General features: G+C 37.7%; 1 protein-coding gene across 4 annotated transcripts in view; it reads left to right on the top strand.

Annotated features, from left to right (window-relative positions):
- Window positions 1-20,982, top strand: part of PTPRD (protein tyrosine phosphatase receptor type D) — a 2,148,730-nt gene that overhangs the window by 2,116,998 nt on the left and 10,750 nt on the right. For all 4 annotated transcript variants that reach the window (XM_081238160.1, XM_081238163.1, XM_081238162.1 and 1 more), the window contains 3 exons: window positions 18,948-19,233; window positions 19,644-19,822; window positions 20,435-20,561. In XM_081238160.1, coding sequence (XP_081094286.1) covers window positions 18,948-19,233; window positions 19,644-19,822; window positions 20,435-20,561 — 592 coding nt within the window. The remainder of the gene's footprint in view (window positions 1-18,947; window positions 19,234-19,643; window positions 19,823-20,434; window positions 20,562-20,982) is intronic.

Here is a 20,982-nt window from a genome sequence, read left to right on the forward strand (position 1 = left end):
TAATTTCTTCCAGAACTGCTACCTGATTTTTTGCCATTGTCTCCTGGTTTTTTATTTTCTGATTTGTTTTTTCTTCTTGAATCCATAACTACCCCAGATTTGGATACAAGAGATGTGGGTTGGAGTGTCTTTTTCTATCTGTAAGTTTTGACCTCACTGCTGTGGTCTCTGTCCATAAAGAACAGGACTAAGTGGGCAGAGCCCCCTCTTGCTACTGAGATAGGGTTGTTCCTGAGATCTGCCCTACCTGTTGCCTGAAGACAGATTATTTGAGGATGCTAGGATTTTGATTACACTATCCTTTAAGTTCAGGTTGAATATTGTAAATGAATATAGAATGTAGATATACAAAAGATGCAACCTCAGTATGTCACAACGGTAAGCCTCTAAATTTTATCAAGAGCCAGGGTTGTCAGATTTTAATGTGGACAAAAGAGGACCATAAATCATATCAAAGTATGAGGCATGTTTCATACACATGCTAGAACCCCAGTAAAAGTCAAACTCTTCCTAAAGTAGTTCATACATAGTAGGGAATTTAAAAGTGCAAAGTAATAAATAAATCTTAATGCTTTCCTGGATCTTAATGCTTTCCTTCTAAGTGTGTGTTATTAAGAAAAACCAGAATTCTATGACTTTCACCGCATATTTAGCTTTCAGGCTGAGAAATGGAAATTGCATACGTAGAAAATTAAGAGATATTCTACTGCCCTAAAACTATGAGAGCCCATACAAATCACTTACCTGAGTTTCTATTTCTCTAGGAAAGTAGAGTACAATCTGGTCATTTGCTAAAGGCATCTTCTCTACAAGGGAAAACTGCATAAAGTTTGGTAGATTAAATGCTTATTTACTCACGGCGATGGTGATGATGGTGATGGTGATGATGGTAATGGTGATGGTTAGGAATTTTGTGGTTTTATGGAAAGCGTAATAAATTTTCTCTGACTACCTTCAAATTCAGTCCCAACTTGGGTTCACAGGTGATCAATCATTCTAGAGAAAAACAAATTCCATATGATCTCTCTTATATGTGGAAATCAAAAATGAAAACAAAAACAAAACACTGCAAGCTCACAGATACAGAGAACAGATTGGTGATAGCCAGAAGGGGAGTGGAAGTTGGGGAAATGGATGAAGGGGGTCAGAAGGTTAAAAATACAAATAAAAATTTTAAAGCCTTACTTTGTCAACCTACACCCAACTCCAATTCTAATCAATTGGGCAGAGAGCCTTTCTAAGTCTGGACTTTTGCTCACCACTTACATTTGATGATGTTGCAAACCACAAAAATTCTTTATAACCTATGGTTAACATTTCATCCCTCCTTTGTGTGTCTGGAAATGATTGACCTGGCTTCAGACTATTTTCTCTGATGTATTACAGCCTGAAATTCACTTGTTGTCTTGGTTCAATTAAACTCAAACCTACTGGTTTGTAGGGTACAAAAGTAAAGCCACAAGCTTAGCAAAACCTTTTCAGAATTCAGGAAGAAACTCTGTGAATGTAGTCCAGTTACAGGAGTCCAGTACATTATGCATGCCTTTGTTGTTGTGTTTATATTTCCTAAAGGCTTAGGAATAAACACATTTCTAAAAATTTGAGATAATTCTGCATGGATGTCTTTTTTAGAATGAATCTTTATGGCATACCTGAGGTACAAAGGTACAACAATTCCTAAGGTGGTCATCATACCTTTTGCTGGATTCTCAGCCTATGTTTCCATATGGATAATTTTATCAAGTAGCACTTCTGGAATTATCACTTAGTTCCACGTGTCTTTTTAAAGCTGCATCACACCACAGTTTGGCTATGACATAAAAACTTAGGTCGAATTTTAGCCATTAGAACTAGGTTAATGGTTATAAACAACTTCTTTGTTATTTCTTACCCTTAGGGACCCTACATTTGGAAAAAAACTTTATATTAGGGGGATTAAAAAGAGGCCATATTTCCTACTCTTTTTTGTGTGTGTGTGTGGTACGCAGGTTTCTCACTGTTGTGGCCTCTCCCGTTGCGGAGCACAGGCTCCGGACGCGCAGGCTCAGCGGCCATGGCTCACGGGCCTAGCCGCTCCACAGCATGTGGGATCTTCCCGGACCGGGGCACGAACCCGTGTCCCCTGAATTGGCAGGCGGACTCTCAACCACTGCGCCACCAGGGAAGCTCCTCCTACTCTTTTTTAGTTTGGACATTTCCAACAAACCCACGGAGTAGAGAGAATGTATAATGACCCCCCAAGCACCTATCACCCAGCTTCAGTTATCAACATTTCACGCAGTGTTTATTAAATGGCAGTTCATTTTCTGTTTTTCAAAAGAAACTCATTACATAACTGCTATTCAACATGAGGTTTTAATAACCTGAGCAGCCTTATCTCAGGTAAATGTTCAAATTCCATGGACATATTTAATGTAAAAGGCACTCATTACCACTTTCTCAGCTCCAGGTTAAGTACTCCTGGACTATATCTCTTATGCTACTATAATCTGTTACCCACAGTGCTTTTCTAAGTCTAAAGTCATATGGCATCAAGTTTTAAAATGATTCCAGACTATGGATATCACGTCCCTCTAGGAAGAGCTTGTTCCCAAAACTGTCCTTAGTAAATTTTGGCTTACAGACTTTTTTCTTTTTAATTCAGCACTTTTATTTTGAAATTAAATGTATTTTTTTAAGGCTCAGTCCATCCTAAGCCCTACCACTGTTATTTAACATCCATGCTTCATACACCCCTGACTAAAGCTGACTTCTTTTGATCTGTGAAAGTAGAGCTGGATTCAGAAATGATTAGCTACCTGATTTAGAAAAAAGAAAACAGAAGAGAAATAGAAATAGCAGTTTTACAAATCCAAATTTGACCAGTTCCCAAACAATTATTGGCATATGTAATCTGACACATGATTTTCATACCCAATCTGGGTTCTACAAGAAGTATAAACAGAGTCTATGGAAACAGAATTACGGTTTGAACATGAGAAGGCCAGTCACTCAGAAATTCAGGACACCCCATCAATGTATATGCACTTTAAACCCTGAGTTTTTACTGGATGTTATGTGGAAGACATTTTCTATAGTCAAATAAGTAAGGGTTAAACTAAGTTAAATTGTTTTACAACAGAGTTGCTCAGCCCTATAAAATATCATTTCCACTGTGAACTTCCAAGAGGGAATTTCTGAAACCTATTTAAACATGGAACTCTTCCCCCACAACCTTGAATTTTCTCAAAGTACTCTAGGAAGTGCTATAATATGAGATAATTTGCCTCACGGTGATAAAACAGGACCATGAACTACTAAGAGTAATTGTCTAGTAAATCAGTAAATAAAATGTATAGATAAATATAATCAATAAATATTTATTAAAACTAAACTGTGCAGAGCTTCAAGCTATTGAGTATGGAGAGGAAACAGTGTGGCATCTTCCTCAAAGGGCTTATAATAACCTATATGGAAGATACCTAAAACAATCAAGGCCGTTCAGAAGAAACCTTGATGTATGTATCCAGTTAAGACTTGGTCATTTAGAGAAAGCCTCATTAAGGCAAAGAAGCCTAAGAAAGTACGCATTCAGTTAATATTAACTTCAAATATATAATTGTATATTATATTAATTCATTAGTTTTTAAATTTAAGACTAAGAATTTTGAGCATGACATATGGTTAGTACATTTAGTGTATTTAATATAGACAAAGAACTTAATGGCTTTGCAGCAACTTAAGTATTAGAATCCTTCTAGGTTTTTATAAATTATTTTCCATTTATTTACAGTTATCTTACCAATGCCTAACACAACTGTATTTTTGAGGGAGTAATGGAACACTTTTAGTAAGTCTTCCCAAAGCATTTAACTTAGCTTTCACAGAAACAACTCTTATTTTGTAATCATATCTCATTAGTTTAATATGTTCTTAATTAAATTATTTAACTAAAATAACTGATTATTTTGGAATCAACACCATGGCATCACAAAAGAACATAGATATCCTAGAGAATAGCCTCCTAGCCTAGAGCAGACCTGGTGCAGTGAGCAACAGACTGGGGCTTTTTGGAGGAAAGGGAAATTTGGGTGGATTGGTTGGTAAATGGAGATCAGATAAGAAAATGCATACAGATATCTGTATGCAGATATTAATATGAATTAATCTATATGCACATATTAAGAAACAAATGATGGAACAAATAATAATCGCTACTTGAGGTAAGGGAAGTAATTTGCATTTCTAACAAATTTCCAGATGATGCTGATCGTGGGGCTGCACTTTGAGAACCACCGGATTAGATAATCTCTAATGTCCCTTCCAAGTCTCAAATCTGATTCAGTTGTATGACTTTTTTTTCCCTCAGAGGGTAGAAATCAGAAATAAAATGGAATATTAGTTTCATAAATTCACTAGTGTAAGTCTTTAATATAAACCACGTAGGAGCAGGAAGGCTACATATCTCCTCTGCCATTAGGCTAAATGAATTCAAATATTCAACTTGAGGTCCTTAATTCATAGGAAAAGGAAGTAAGGAAATTAACATTTATCAAGAATTTGTTAGTTAAAAGACATTTTGCTAACAATAGCCTTATAGGAAGCTTAAGGAATGGGTTTACATTTTACAGATGAGAAGCCTGAGGGAGGATAAATAAATGACGAAATATCATACATCTTGCAGTTGGAAAAGCCAGATTTTTAATCTGTAAAATTCACGCTCTTTCCATTTGCTAAACTGACTCCTCATAAAACAAGCATATCACATCAGACTACTTTCCCTGTCACACTTATGTGAAAATAAAATAGTTTTTTCAATTCGGCCAATACTTATTACGTTTAAATTATTCCAGTAAAAAGTGAACCTTCAAGAGAAAAATTGGCTTTTTAAATGTGGTGAGTATGTAATTCCATGGGCAAAAACTGAATTTCTTCCCCAGACTGTAACATCCAAATATTAGAGATATGAGATGAGAAATGGTGTATAGGAGTTCACCATTGCATCCTTCTCCTCTGGGCTATGCCCACATGAAACAGACACTCAGCAGATATTTGATGGATACATGAACATTGAGCGAAAATGTCAGTATCCAAAGCGATACCACGGGCCAAGCCATACAACAATGCGAAATGGTATAATCTGTGTTGTGTAGGTAAAAAAGAATAATAAAGCGTAGTGGCAGTATTCTTAAATACCAAATAAAATGGTTTCCATTGTTACTTGGTCGGGGGAGAGGCTGGGAGTAGGCTATGGATCAGATTTTTCTGGGTGCCCAGCCCCGTAGGTTACTTTACATTTACATACTTTACAGACTTTGTACATGTTGAGTCTGGGGCTTGCATTCTAATTAGCATTATGTCTGGTGTTCATGGAAATGTATGCTGCATCCCGGAGAATTATCGGGGTAATCAGCATCCCATTCCCAATATCTTCCTCCCTATATGAGGTAGATTAAGTCTGCAAAGAGAAGCATTTAGTACCCCCGGAAAGGGAAGCACCATATAGTGTCCCTGATGTTAAGAAAAAGTTCATTTTCTTTGAGTGGGTTTCTTACTAAGGAACAGTTTGCTCATCTCTGATCACCACATTCCCTCTGTCTCCAAACACACAGGAAATAAAACGAGGTATTGCTCTTCTCAAAGGCACTATATTTGCTGCTTATATGGTCTCTAGTGAATCCAGCCCTTGGTTTACCCCTCTTCAGGGGATTCCAGTCCACTAAGGAAAGCAGCTTGGGGTCCCCAGATTGGCCTAGACTCCATGAGCGAGGCTGCTGAGGCATTTCATACAATGAACATTGCCAAGCTGTTCGTGTACCTCTTGGGGAACTGCTAAAATGAGGCATTGCCTTTGAATAGAATCTCCCAGAGGAAATAGCTCTGACTTCAACAAACCTGTATTCCTCTTCTGGTCAAGTTAAGGAGAGCAGCTTGTCTAGAGCAGTGATTGGAGAGCAAAAGAGTTGGTGTGTCGCCAGAAACTCTCCCCTCCAGAGAAAGGATTATCTGCACAGCGAAGTGATCTCACAGCATGTTTGATTCCTCCTGACTAGCACTGGTTATGGCAGGCTTCTCAGGTTCTATCTATATAGTTTGGTACATAGATATCCTTGAGCTAATCCTTCGGTAGACTAAGTGCCCTGTCAGTTACTCAAATGTAGTAATTCATAAGTTTCTTTAATAAATTTTCAGATGCTGCCACTCATCATCCCTATATTTGAATGCTTATGAGTATTTCTATATAATTACATTTAATACTGTAAACTGTAAATGCTGTAATTTCCTTTGACCTTTGTTGCAGTTAGAGATATTACTTGATCAGTGCTCTCAATGATTCATTTGATGCACACGTATTTAGTTAATTTGTTATTTTTTTTTCCTGTCTATGTTTATATATAATATACTCTATAAGGGATAAGAAATCAGTCTGCTCACAGCTGAGTCTGGTAAAAGAGCAATTAGGTTCTATCAGAACAAACAGCTGTCAATAATGAGTTCTGAATTAAAATTGCTAGCAAAGAAAGGAATCTAGACATCTGCAGGAAATGTGAAAATATTTTTATAACCAAATAACTGAGATCTGGACAGGGGTATCACTGAGTTTTCTCAGCTGTACCTGCAGTGTATTTTGAAATATTCCCAGACTGAAAGAACACTAAAATTCACTGCATAAACTAAGCTGCATATATTTTTTTAAATGTTGGCTGCCTTTGAACAGTGTGTATTTTGATTTCATGTAATCAGCATGAATATTTTCTGTTTCAAACTATTTTGCTGTGCCCCCGGTCATAAAATGAAGCTTAAAAATAGTTCTGTTATCTTTGAATTGCGTCTTTCCAATCAGGGTTCTATTGCTTGGATATTTTTCTTTCTGTCTTTGGAAAAAATACTTTTGGGTCTATTACACGGTATCTGATTTGTTCGTATTGGGGTTGTTTTCTGCAAAGAAAACTTGCAAGGTGGGCTTTTGGCATCTGAGGTTTATTACAAGATAATTCCATACATTTTCAGGTATCTGGAGATAGTAAAGTATTTGGCCTTTAAAAAAAAAAAGCAAATCATACATTTTTGAAAGCAGACTTTGTGCTCTCCCCTTTGCATGTTAAGGTTTAAGTCAGTTAGGTTAAAAAAACCTAGATAAGAATGAAAGATCAAAATATATATATGAACACACATATACACACACATGCATAGATAATTAGGAGTATATTTGATAATCTTTGGGCCCTCAATTACTTATAAAAATATTAGAAGAGGAGTGCCTCTGTAGCCTTGTTACCCAAAGTATGGCCCATGAACCAGCACATCAGCATCATTTTGGACCTTGTTGGAAATGCACAATCTTGAGTTCCTCTCCAGACTTACTGAACTGGAATCTCTGGGGCAGGGCACAGGAATCTATGTTTTAACACTGCCTAGGTATGTGTACAGATCACTTGGATAGACATATAATGCATAAATGCCTAGTGATACATCACATGGTGATTGATACATAGAAGAGGAATCTCTCATTTTGAATTTATTGAATTGAATTATATTACCTTTCATCTCTTTGGTGTCCCAGTCTTGTGACTGTTTTCCATCTTCTACTATTACCCTGAATGCGAGGCAAACGCCCTCCTTTCTACTCCTATCCTCAAACGTGACAATTATGGCATTCTAAATACATTTAATACCAGTTTTCACTAATTAAGTAGTCATCATGTATGAATACTACACTTACTGAAAGTCATCCATCTATCTGAAACAGCGCTGGCATCAGTATAACTAGTTCATACATAGGTACATGAAGATCTATCTTGACAATGCTTCAAAAGCTACTTAATTCCTTTCTCTTCGGGTAGTTGAATAGCATGGGAGAGCTAACGTTTCATTAATAAAGGACAGTTACAGGCACAGCTTAGACCCTTTTTGGACCAACATTGTTGCAGCCTAAATTGATAGAATCATGGACCTTGGGTCCGTCTTGGGAGCTCTAAGGAAAACTGTCGTCTTGTTTGCAATAAAATTCCATTGCTAGAAGCATGAATCTGGGAAAGAGGAGACAGGGACCCAAGTCTTAGCTCTGCTAATAACAGTCACATGATCCTGGTCAAATTCCTAACCCTGCCTAGGTCTCAGTTTCCTCCTTCAAAAAATCTAAGTAGGCTGAGGAGTTAGATGAGGCAATGAGCAGTACTGCTGCATTAATTCAGAAACCTGTGAGTTTAAGAAGCCAGATCAGGCCTCTGGAAACACCAACACAAAGGCCTGCTGAAGGAGTGCAGGGTGATACAAATAAGTGAAGCAGACCCTGACATTCGGTAAATTGTATTGAGACTGAGATTCTCACTGCCTTAAAAAACCTTGTGTAAATCAAACAAAAGGACTAAATAAAACAGAGCTATCAATTTGTAACCCCTGATAAGAGCCTTGAAAACCACTGGACCATTTATGTTTATATGAAGATAATCGCATTTTAAAAAAGCAAAAACACAAAACCAAAACCCCCCAAATCTTGTCCGTGTGGGAAAACACAGATATACTTTGGAAAACAATCTAAATAAAGTTACTAAAGTTTGAATATTTTCCAAATACCTTTCAGTAGCTCTTCTGTTTGACTCTCCTTTAACCTGAGTCGAGAGTAACATCATTTATGTTGCTAATGGTGAGCCTGCTGTGTGATCTGAACAGGTTGTAAACATCATAATCTACATGATTGGTACTTTCTTTGGGTTGAGCAGCACACAACCTGTGCAGTTTTATTTGGCAGACCTGGTTAATGGTTGTATCCACTCTCAAAATGTGGATAATTTTGTGTCATTCTAAACAAAATTTACAATATGGATTGAACCGATATGGCCATTTACAAAGAAAATTTCAGTGAAAAAGATATAGTTCCTCATAATTCCATAGCATTACTCAATTGACCTCATTCAGATTCAAGTCAACTACCAATTATAAGAACCAGCTGAGTCTGTTTTATCTCTGCCTAATGGCCTCCTCTATCCATCTGTAAAATAAAACCTGCTATGGCATATTCAGGTGTTCTTTATATAAACATATTAGCCGTCTACTTTATCTTGAGCATCACATTTTAAGAAAACTAAGGAATGTGTTTGGCAGATAACGTTGGGACAGAGCCAAGATTATACAGAAAAGTCTTTGGAGGATTTTTGAGTCAATATATTTGGGGGGAAAAGTCAGATTAGACCCATGTGGATTTTGGTTTTTATAGGCGTAATTCATTTTAAGAAATCCCCCTTCACCCATCTGGAAAAATAAAATGCCCTGAGGGAATATGACGGGTCTTGACCTCTCAATATTATAGACTAGGATCCTTGTCAGGTCAGTTGTTCTGTGCTTAGTCTCTGCTTCTTCTCTGCTGATGAAGTGTGAACGTTTGATCATCAGAGGATGCCACCTAAGAGTGTAATGCACTTTTTCTTTCTAGAGTGATCAATGTCCTGGATGGTCTCATCCTAACTTTTGATTATTTTTAACTCTGTACTAAGAATTCTCTGTGCTGAAGGCCAGCACCTGATGGCACAATCAAGTCCAGGCTGCAAAGGGCTGCCAGCATCACCCTGACTTCTCCTGAGAATCCATCTCTGGGCAGTATTCCCAAGCTAGAGTGAATGAGGTTCCATCTTCTCTCTCTACTTCTTTGGATCCTCAACTGTTCACTGATCTTTCATATTTTTATAATAGTAACTGTTTATCCACTGTTTTATATTTCTTTTTAATTCCATTATTACTGATTATATTGTCCTTGTTAAAAAAAATAATCATACATTTCATCTAAAGTGAAAGGCCTCCTTACCATCTCCATCACCAATTCCATTCTCCACCAAGAGGTAACTATTGGTATACTTCATAGATCGAGTTCCATGAATCAACAGGTATGCATATAAAAATATTCAATATATGACTGTATTGTGTGGAATTGTAAAAAATATAAGTGTTGTCACGATGTATATATTGCTCTGCAGCATATTTAGAAATCTATTTTTTTCTTGGTCAATACATGGATTTACCTCATCCTTTTAACTGCCCCTGGTATTCTCAGTATTTATGTACTGTACTTTATTTAACCATTTCCTTAGTTATAATAATTTGCTATTTCAAATAATGCTGCAATGAAAATCATTCTCTAAAACTCTCTGTGCATATGTGTACATATACCTCCATGAAAGATTTCTAGAAGTGTGTGTCAAAGGATGTGTGCATTTTAAATTTTCAAAAACACTGCAAAATTGCCCTCGCAAACAACTACTTAATAGCATGGATATATTCTACCGCATTTCAATGACAGTTTGTCCAAAGATATCTTTTTAGTTTTTATTTTATAATAATATATAAAGGTGAATTAGGCAGATGAATATTTATACCCAAGAAATCTGTATAATTTCTCTGGTCATTCTTAAAAAGATGCCAGAGGATGTAATACTAAAATACTTATGGGTCTGTTTTTTGTAGAGAGCCCTAAATATTCTAGAGATGCCCAGTATAGCTGTATATTAAGTTAAATGTTAATTTTTGTCAAAAAAAAAAAAAAAAGAAGAGTTTCAAAACAGCAGTCATATCAGGATCACATCACAGTTTTATCGGGATAGTCATCTGATTAATCTTATAAATCTCAGTCATAAAACTCAATCCATTCTATTAGATTCCTTTTGTAATAGTCTTGCAGTTCATAAATGCCATTCTTTTTATAGCTGAACTATAATATCCAATCAAAGCATGAGCTGATATATGTATGAAATGCTCACCATGATTTTGGGGACATATTGTACTGTCTTTGCACCCAACTAAATGATCTGTAAAATCTTCTAATTCTGTTGTCTTTCTTTGCCATATCATTGAAGTATCAGTAAAGGGTCAGCATTAAAACTCTACCAGATTAATCAGAAAAGCCAACTTTTAAGCACATACCCAGAATGATTTTAGTACAAAATAGCCCCCTCGTGCCTCTTAATGTTTTCCTTTTGCACATTACTACTGTATCGCATCACAGGACATTAAGCATATTTCAACTCCTGGGACTAACTCAATCATGTTTTTAGAAATTGAAAACAAATGTTGTAACTGGATGAACGATAATAGTGAAGTAATAACAATTTCCTAGTAGGCGTATTTGTTTAGTGGATTGCCTAGTTTTTCAGCTTGCAAACACTGGAATGTCTATCACTCACTGAAACCTGTATTTTTTTTTTTTTTAAGGCAGAAGTTTGTCAATAATTTGGTTTACCTTAGTGGAATTATTGTCCTCACCCGAAGGTAACTTAGAAAGCTGGTTTTACTCCAAGGGTAACAGAGACCAACCTAATCCTAGACTCGATTTAAAAGTGCCGTCCTCCTCCCTTCATGCTGGAATTTTCTGTAACATAATAAGTGTACCAAATTGTGCTGGCCTCAGCCTGAAGCACAGGGTTATGCACTCTTCTTTTTTTCCCAAAGATATTTAGAAAAATCTGTCTTTGTGCTTGGCAACTACTCCGACAGAAGACAGATAAAAATAAGGGTGGTTTATCAGTTTTGCTGTTCTTATCATGTTTCACATTGAAGACTGTTGAAATGATGAAAAACAAACAGCACTAAATAGGGTTCCATCATTATCGCCGCTATGAGGAGCTAAGTTTTTCAGGATCAAAGAAAAATGCATTTGCTTTTTTTTTTTTTGCGGTACGCAGGCCCCTCACTGTTGTGGCCTCTCCCATTGCGGAGCACAGGCTCCAGACGCGCAGGCCCAGCGGCCATGGCTCACGGGCCCAGCCGCTCCACGGCATGTGGGATCTTCCCGGACCGGGGCACGAACCCGCATCCCCCGCATCGGCAGGCGGACTCCCAACCACTGCGCCACCAGGGAAGCCCTGCATTTGCTTTTAGAACTACAATTCTTCATTTTGAGAGGTGCACTGCACTCAGATACTGATGGGTGAAAAATAGAGCAAATTGGAGAAGGAAGTAAAATATGTGCTGCTGCGGGAACTTGGAAATTCAAACATAAGTAGGCTGGCATTCTTTTAAAAGCTCTGAATGTTCAACGTTCAATTTCTTAAGAAGAATGTGGTGCCTGAGGTTTGTTATTTATGAGCAACTGGAGTAAAACATAAGCACAGGTTGTTTCCATCTCATCAAGTTATAAGAACTCCCTTTATCTTTATAAACATGTAGCAAAGGCAGGGGCCTTTGGGGGAATGTTCCTGTATATGCTATTGATCCAGGAGAAGACAATATTTTTTAACTTACGTTTTTAAAAGAATTGCAACTCAAGTTGAGCACCGTTGAGTTCCCTGGCATGGAAATTGCCAGGAGAAACTGTCAAACGCAATAGAGACAAGGAAGCTGTTGTTCTTCCCCTAAAGGAGAGTTTCAACTGGCATAAAGATAATAACCAGAAAACAAAAATAAGATATGGCAGTTGCCAATAAACTGGTATAAATTGTCATAAGGGTCCAAAGAGAAATAAGCCAAGGGTAAAGTCTTGGTCAAGGATGCAGCATGTGAGTTGAGTCTTGAAGTAAGGTAGATATCAACATGTGGACACAATAAGGAGGACAGAGAGCCTGCATAAGCAAAAGCCCAGAGGTGGGAAAGCTTAAAATATGTTTAATTTTCCTGGTTCTGAGGGAGAGCTGTGACTCTTATAGTAAAAGTATTGTTATTACCTGAGAGCCATGCAGATTTAATGATGGGACCAGTGCCTAATACACATCCAGATGAAATCATTGAACCTCTAAGTTAATGAAAAAACCCACAAGCACTTGGGGTAAAACTGCTACTAAAAGACAAACAATAAGACTGGCCCATGACTTCTTCAAAATACAAAGGAAGACCGTGGAGCAATATATTTAGAGTTTGAGAAGATAATATTGGAGCCCAGTAATCCTGCACATAGCCAAGTGGCTGGCCCTGTGTAAAGGCAAATAAAGAGCTTCTCAGATATATAAGACATCCGAAATAATACTACCCACGCATATTTTATGTGAAGCATTATTCAAAGACGTATTCTAGCAAACCAATAAATGTAACAAAATAAAGAACTCAAGAATAGATGAGCCATGTCATAAAGGTAAACTATGAACAAGTAAAACAGAATTATTTTAAACAATTGCTGTTAATAGAGTTATAGATGTAATACAAATTTTACACAATCCTTAAAATGGAAAATGAATGTGTAGAACATGCCCTTTTTCCCTCACTGCCTTCCAGCCACCCTGGCTTTCTTTTAATTATTCCAATATACTAAGCTATTTTCCATTCCAGGGTCTCTTCTTGGGATATTCTTTCTCCTCAGAAGCTTTCCCACCCATCTTCACTCAGCAAACCATTCCTTGTCCTTTAGGTATTGTATTAGTTCGCTAGGGCTGCCATAACAGACTGAGTGCCTTAAATTATATAACTTTATTTTTTCACAGTTCAGGAGGCCAGAAGTACAAGACTCAGGTGCCATCAGGGTTGGTTTCTGGTGAGACCTCTCTTCTTGGCTTAATTTACCATGGTCGCCTTCTAGCTGTGTCCTCACACGGCCTTTCCTGCATACTTGTGCACAGAGAGAGATCTCTGGAGTCTCTTATATTCTTACAAGGTCACCAGCCCTACTGGATTAGGGACCCACCATGATGACCTCAGTTAACCTGAATTACCTCCCTAAAGACCCTACTTTTGAACACTCACAGTGGGGGTTAGAGCTTCAACATATGAATTTTGAGGAGACGCAATCCAGTTCCTAACAGATATCAATTTAAATGACACTTTCTCAAAGGTGCTCTTCCAGGATTCTACACATCTACCTCACAACAGTTGTTGAGATTTATAATTATATATTTATTCATATGATTATTAATATCAAATTCCCCCACTACACTGCCATCTCCATGAGGCAAGGATGATGTTTGTTTTGTTCACCACTGCCCTGATATCTTAGCACGCGATAGGCACTCAGTAAATATTTGTGGGATAATAGCCTGCAGAATCTTAGGAAAGAGCATAGTATAGCAAATGAGCATGGAAGAACAAAGTAATGAGCATTTCCTGTCTGTCCCTGGGTGGTGGTAGGAATAGATGAATTAGGATAGTCTGTGTGCTGGTAATATGTAACCACCAGCTTGGGGTGGCAGGGGTTGGAGGTAGGGAATACTATTGGTCAATTACCTTGGTGTAAGTACTCTCACAATGGCTGATTCCAGGCTACAAATATGACATCACTGAATCCAAAAGCTGGGGAGAGATACTCAGTAGCATACCATTATATAATATTTTCACCAAGGGCATAAATGTAAAATAATTAAGAAGCAATGTATTTTGAGTGTTACCTTTATTTTTAATATAATTATTTAAGCAGGATGTCTGAGAATTTAACAATTGACTTTTGCCAGCTCTGGCACACCACTGATGGACAGATGAATAAAATTGTAGAAACTGAGTGCATAGAAATTTATAATTTGTTACCGTGCAGGGCAAAAGGCAAAAACAATGCAAGCTGATCCTTGTATTTTAGACCCGAATGACCCGAATCTGAGCAGAGAAGATGTTGATGATTCTTGGTATATGTTTATTTCTAGAGAAACCTGAGAGCAGTTTGAAATATAGGTCTCCCTTATGCTCAAAGAAAGGGCTATTACTTTAGGAATTGTTGGTTTGAAGATTATTGCTGAACCATGAAGGAGAATGAGAGAAAGGAGCACAGAACTTTGGGGATATTATCTCCATTTGCGGGGCTGGCAGAAATATGTAAATTAGAGAAAGAGATGCAGATGGAAGAATCCAGAGAAGCAGGAGGATAATCAGTACAGGAATCAGATAGAAGAAAACATTACATACTGAGGCACAGTCTAAAGAGCTGCCAGTAGATTTCCAAAGATGACATTTAGAGTTGATCTTTGATTGTGGTTTCCAACGTGATAGAAATTCTACCCTGTCCTAGAGTCGATGGAACCATTACGTGAGTCACAGATCTTTTTGGCTAATTTCATATGCAACATGTTTCAGGTTATTTTGTATTTGAGATCATTATAAAATCTCCTCCCTACCTACCATCAACCCAAAGGGGAGTATCTGATGTTCAACATAATCCCTCAATCAGAGTCATAGAAACCAAGGAAGAAAGGCTTTTCAAGGAACTTTCATTAGGGAGAGTTAAACACTACTAAAGGAATGTTCTAGAGGGATGGGTCACAAGAAAGTTTCCATGTTTGGCAATTGTTGCTTACCCAGATGGCAGGAAGACATGTGAAGTAACGGTGATGCCCTGAAATGGGGTGCTAAAGTTTGGCATCTCAGAACCTGCATTTGAGTCCCTATTTGGCCATTTACCATTAGCTCTACGACTTCAGGGAAGTTCCCGAAGGTTGTGAATCATTGAAGGGGAAAGGAAACTGACAGACATTTGCTGAATACCTCCAGGACACCGAGCCCTGTGGTGAGAAGGCGTTTCACTGCCATCTCAGTTACCTTGAGAATATGTGTGAAAGCAGAAACTTCCTCAAACGTAAGGTATTATTATTGGAAATATGGGGAGGAAAGGAAGAAAAGCTTGAGGGGGTAGATTAAAGCAAGATTTTGAAAGCCTGATCTCAAATGATCCTGTGGTGATTCTATCAAAAGTTTCCCGGCATTAACATTTCCTATTTCTTGTTATCAGCTTTAGAGGTAGAATTTTTAGATGGAGTTTGTACCTACAAAGCGACTGCATCTTTCTTTATGTTTGCAAAACACTCTATATGTTTAATTCAGCTTTAAAACTTACTAGATAATTAACGAGTTAATTATCACTATCATGATTTAAGAACAACAGACAAATGAGAGGTTAAGTGACTGTCTCAGGGACACCCAGCCACTGGTATCTGGACAAAGTATTTTGAACCTCATGGTCTTGCTTCAAGCTAAGCGACACCTCTAACATTTAAAACCCCTAAGAACTCTTCATCATAGAAAAGAGGTAACATGTAAGTTCCAGGGGACACTTTCTTCCCTCTCTTCCATATGAATAGCAAGATTGGGCTGTTAACAATATTTTGTGTTTGGAAGAGGAAAAAAATAAGTTTTGCACAAGTCATAGCCTCTGTTCTTTGTTTCTTTTCTTCCCACAATTCATGAGGTGGACACAGGCACATGTTTGATTTTTTTCCTTCCTCATTTTTTTTGGAAAAAAAAAATTATTATCACCATGAAGAGGTTGATATTGTTAGGGTCTGGAGTTAATCCCTACCAATTTTGCAAGATTCTGTAGTATCTTTTTGCCAGAATATAGAACCATGCATCATCCAGACATTTGGAATGGCCCCCGATGCATATTTGGAGAAAATATTCCTGCTATTGTCTAGATTTGACTTGATACATAGGGTTCCATTATATGGCTTACAGTGTGTCTTCCACTAGGTAGAAATGCATGAAATTGTATCTAGATGGAAGTCATGCACAATTAGAAAGACAACACAGAAAAAGGAAAAAGATTTATTTAGTCTTAGAACACACCAAATGTGGAGGCCGCCTCTGGCTTCCAGGCTAATTCTTACCTAGTTTCTTTATTTGCAGTGTGACGGCTTATCAGGAGACCAATATGTGGAAACCACTCAAAGCATTTTCCTGTCTCCCTCTTCCCTGTCAGACACTGTGTGGAGTCTGCAGGTATTCTCCACATAGTTCTGAACCTTTATCAAATGTAGGATTTCTTCCACTGACTGAGGGATCCGGTAACCAAATCTGGATAGGATGCTCATTATACAAGTCCTCTCATGCCAATCACTAATTCACTCACTTTTTCACAAACATTATTGCACACTGACTGCATGCTTGGTGCAGGGCACAGAAAACAGAAAATGCAGTTCCTGCTCTCAAGATATGCTCATTACTTGCAGACAGTGGCCCTACCAGACTGACTAATAATACGATGTGACTGGGACTGTAGGGTGGTATTTAAGACAACAGGGATCTGGGACAGAGGGTAATTATGATCCTGCTGGGGGTATGGGGGAGGGAGAAGGTGGGGAGTGTAAGGGAAAACTTGCCATCTTACAGGTATCTGGTAAAACTAACAAAAGAAAAAGGGACTTCGTGGACCTCAGTGTATCAGATTTCTAATTGTTTTGTGCTAGGAAATGTGCTATCATCTCTCAGACTCTTGTTCCCAGAGGCTTTGCATTACACTTCAATGTCATGTCACTTTGTGGTTTAAACCCTGAATGGAGTCTTAGAGTCAGTATCCAGAGGCTCTCTGACTAGATACTGACAGTTTTTACATCTGACAAGACAAAAAAAGTAAACAATTTTTAAATAGTGGTTATATCCTATTTCCCCATAAACTAGTATCTGAACCTCAGGGCTCCTATGTGGAGGCTGGGTTTGATCTATACTGCTCAGTAGCAACATAAAGGTGATATTTGTTACAAAATGCTCACTTACCACCGACAGCCACTTGGCAGTTGAATCAGGTACCCTAGTGCTCATTAAACTCGTTTATATGAAGTTTGGTACATCCCTTGCACTTGTGCTTCACTAGGCCTATGAAAATTTTACATGCAGCTCCCAGAGCCATTCTATATCTTTTGCTATTTCAGTCTCCTCAGTTCCCCATCCTTCCTGTCCTTCAAAACTCGGTTCAAATGCCACATCATCCACAAACCAACACACCTTTTTTTCTTGTGTTATAAATATTTATGTAAAGTATTATCTCCGTTGATAATCTGAGCTCTAGGTAGGATCTAAGTCACCTTTAATGTTGTAACTCCTATGTTACTTAGCAAAGTACTTACTTCACTGCTCATTGAATGAAGAGATGGATGTATCAGTGCACAGGTGGACAAATAAATGAGCACATAGAAATACAAATGACGGGGAACACTGGCACGTAGTGAGTGAAGGAGGCTGTCTGTTGCTTGGTGTCTAACGTGCTGGTATATACCTATTCCTGTTCATTACATGTTTCCCAGCCAGGTAAGCATCCATGATCAGAAGGAGAAAAACATTCGGATTCAGCCATACGTGACACATAAGTGGACTCAGCCAAAAGGGTTTGATAAAATTAGAGACAATAAAAGGCTTACCTTGGATTTAAGAACACAGATGTGTTACTTTGTTAGTATTCTTTCCCACACTCGAGGAAATTCCAATGTTCCAACCACCTGACTCTGTAATCCAGTTCAGTGAATTAGGTTGTCTCGCTGCCGGCAGAACTTGTCACTGTGCTTCGTTGATCTCTCACCTCCTCTTCTTTGAATCAGTTCCCACCAACTGGAGAACAACCCAGAAGTTCATATAAGTAATGGAGTTTTTAAAAATGCCTCAGAGCTTCTTCAGTAACAAAGACTGAGGTTTTTATTTTCCCACAAAGAATACTTGAATTTCACCTGAAATTTCAAAATACATTCAACTCTGGAAGAAAAAGGAGTAAAAGCAAGAAGCACACCCACACTCTCTAGTGGTTGCTTTTTATTAAGAATTTCTTTCCATTGAGAATACACTGCACTATTTTGAGTATGCAGCAACATTTTAATATTTTAATTATATACTTCCCACTAGATTGGTTTTAAAACTTCCTCACTGAGTTTTAGAGTGTGAAATGTTTCAAGTTGAATGATTTACTAGTTTTCTTTTTTTCCTTTTTTTAATAAATTGAACTGAAATAGTTTGTAAAATGATAAAGCCTAGTTCGATCTTGACCAGTTTTTAAAATATCTTTTAATGTAAAAAGCCTAAATGTGTTTTTTTCATAATAATTTCAAACTAATGTCTGCTTTGTGTTACATGATCAAGGAGCACAGTAGTTATAGATTTAATAATTTTACATTTTGAAAGCAATCACCTTTTACTTGCTAATTTGTTCCCTACCCTTTGGTTTAGAATGCCCCCAAATCATCACAGTAGCTATTTGAGTAGAATTAATGGATTTAAAATGTCGTTAATTAAAAGTAATGAGAATAATGTTATGATGTGTTGGTTCCCCAAGAGATTCATTTGGACCTTTATTTTCTCTGTTTTCCTTGTAGCGCGGGAGTTGGCCGGACTGGCTGTTTCATTGTGATAGACGCCATGTTAGAAAGAATAAAGCATGAAAAAACTGTAGACATTTACGGCCATGTAACTTTAATGAGAGCCCAGAGGAATTACATGGTTCAGACAGAAGACCAGTACATCTTTATCCACGATGCACTGTCGGAGGCAGTGACTTGCGGGGATACCGAAGTGCCGGCTAGAAACTTGTATGCCTACATTCAGAAGCTGACACAAAGAGAAACAGGAGAGAATGTCACAGGGATGGAGCTCGAATTTAAGGTATGATATTAGATGTGATGTGGTAATTCAGGAACAGTCATTCTGGAATTGTCCTTCTGAACCTTTCAAATGTGTGAAGTTACAAGATTCACCTGACCTTCTCCCCCAGGTGTCTGACTGTAAAACACTTTCTTCCTCCTTCCCTTTTCTATCCTTTGCTTCCTAATAATACCTAGAGCTCTTTTGGACCCTAATTTAAACTGAGAGATCATACTCTCAGAACATAATTATATTTAAAACTTCCATAGTCTATATGGAGTCATTAGGTAGAAGTGAAAAGCAGTACAGTTGGAAGAGTCCTTTGCTTAAAAGCAAACAAAATCTTTGTATCTAATGAGGGAATCTTGGGTACACTGAAGTCACGCTATAGGCTAAAATTATCTTTGATTTTTTCTTTTTTCCTACAACAGCGTCTAGCCAGTTCTAAAGCTCACACCTCAAGATTCATCAGTGCCAATCTTCCATGTAATAAATTCAAAAATCGCCTTGTTAATATTATGCCATATGAATCCACAAGGGTATGCCTGCAGCCTATCCGAGGAGTAGAAGGATCTGATTACATCAATGCCAGTTTTATTGATGGATACAGGTACACACTCTTGCTCCCCTGACAGTCCAAAGCCTTGATATTTACATGTGCCCTAGTTTCACAGCCAGCATGAATTTCATCTCCATTCAAAGTGTTTTCTTTCTGCAGAGGTCAGCATTCAGTCCCTTGGTATTCGCTTTTTTATTATTTTAGAGAGGAGTAAGAAGAAGCAGTCACAGAGTTTTTAATCTGTCCATGTGCACTCTTCTTTCAGAAGTCATTTGGATGTGGAAGGAGTTAATAAACTGTTTGTACTATATTATATAAATTTAATAGATTGTGTAAGAGTCATTTCTACAAAATGAAGCTGCACAACTGTTTCTTAAGTGATTTGTATGACACATGAAATTGAGCTATTAGCATTGCTCTGAAGTTTAAATAACAATGATAAAGACATACATCATAATATTAACAAAGCAATTTCTTTTGCAAAATCCCCAAAATGTATTAAGTGTTCTTATTTGATTACACAATCCTAATGGGAATTTACTGCAATAGCATTAATAATGTTTTCATTTTTTATTACCTGGTTTGATGTTTACATATCAAATGCGAAGCCTTTGCATGTTTTCTGATTACTTTAACGTGCTATTTTCATTCTCTGTGATTCAGACAACAGAAAGCTTACATCGCTACCCAGGGGCCCTTGGCAGAGACCACCGAAGACTTCTGGCGGATGCTGTGGGAGCACAATTCCACCATCGTTGTGATGCTCACCAAGCTGCGTGAGATGGGCAGAGTGAGTGTCTCCTTATAAGACACTCAAACCACAAGAGAAATGAGGATTTCATTTTAAAAACCCAAGTGCCAGCGTCATTTCTTTGAAACACAGAGTACTCCGGACATGTTCTGGGCCATTCGTTACTGTGTTGAATTTTAACTTGCAAAGCCGTATCAAGTTCTTTCATTTGTATGTTTTGAAGAAAGAACTGGTACTTTGTTCCAGTGAAACACAATCATAGAGACAAATACGTCTGACTTGTTTTGACTCTCAATGTGTTCTTACTTCCTTTCACTCTGGACAAGCTAGAGCTTGTGTGCCATCATTACTCTGTATGAAGGAACTTGACTTTTTTTCATCTCTGAAGCAAGTTTTTACCTTCTCATCTTCCACTCCCATTAAACTGTTGGAAAGTTACGTAGTTTTTCTAAGGATATAA

This window comes from Mesoplodon bidens (assembly GCF_964165515.1).
Source record: "Mesoplodon bidens genome assembly, chromosome: 6".
In the NCBI taxonomy this organism is placed as follows: domain Eukaryota; kingdom Metazoa; phylum Chordata; class Mammalia; order Artiodactyla; family Ziphiidae; genus Mesoplodon; species Mesoplodon bidens.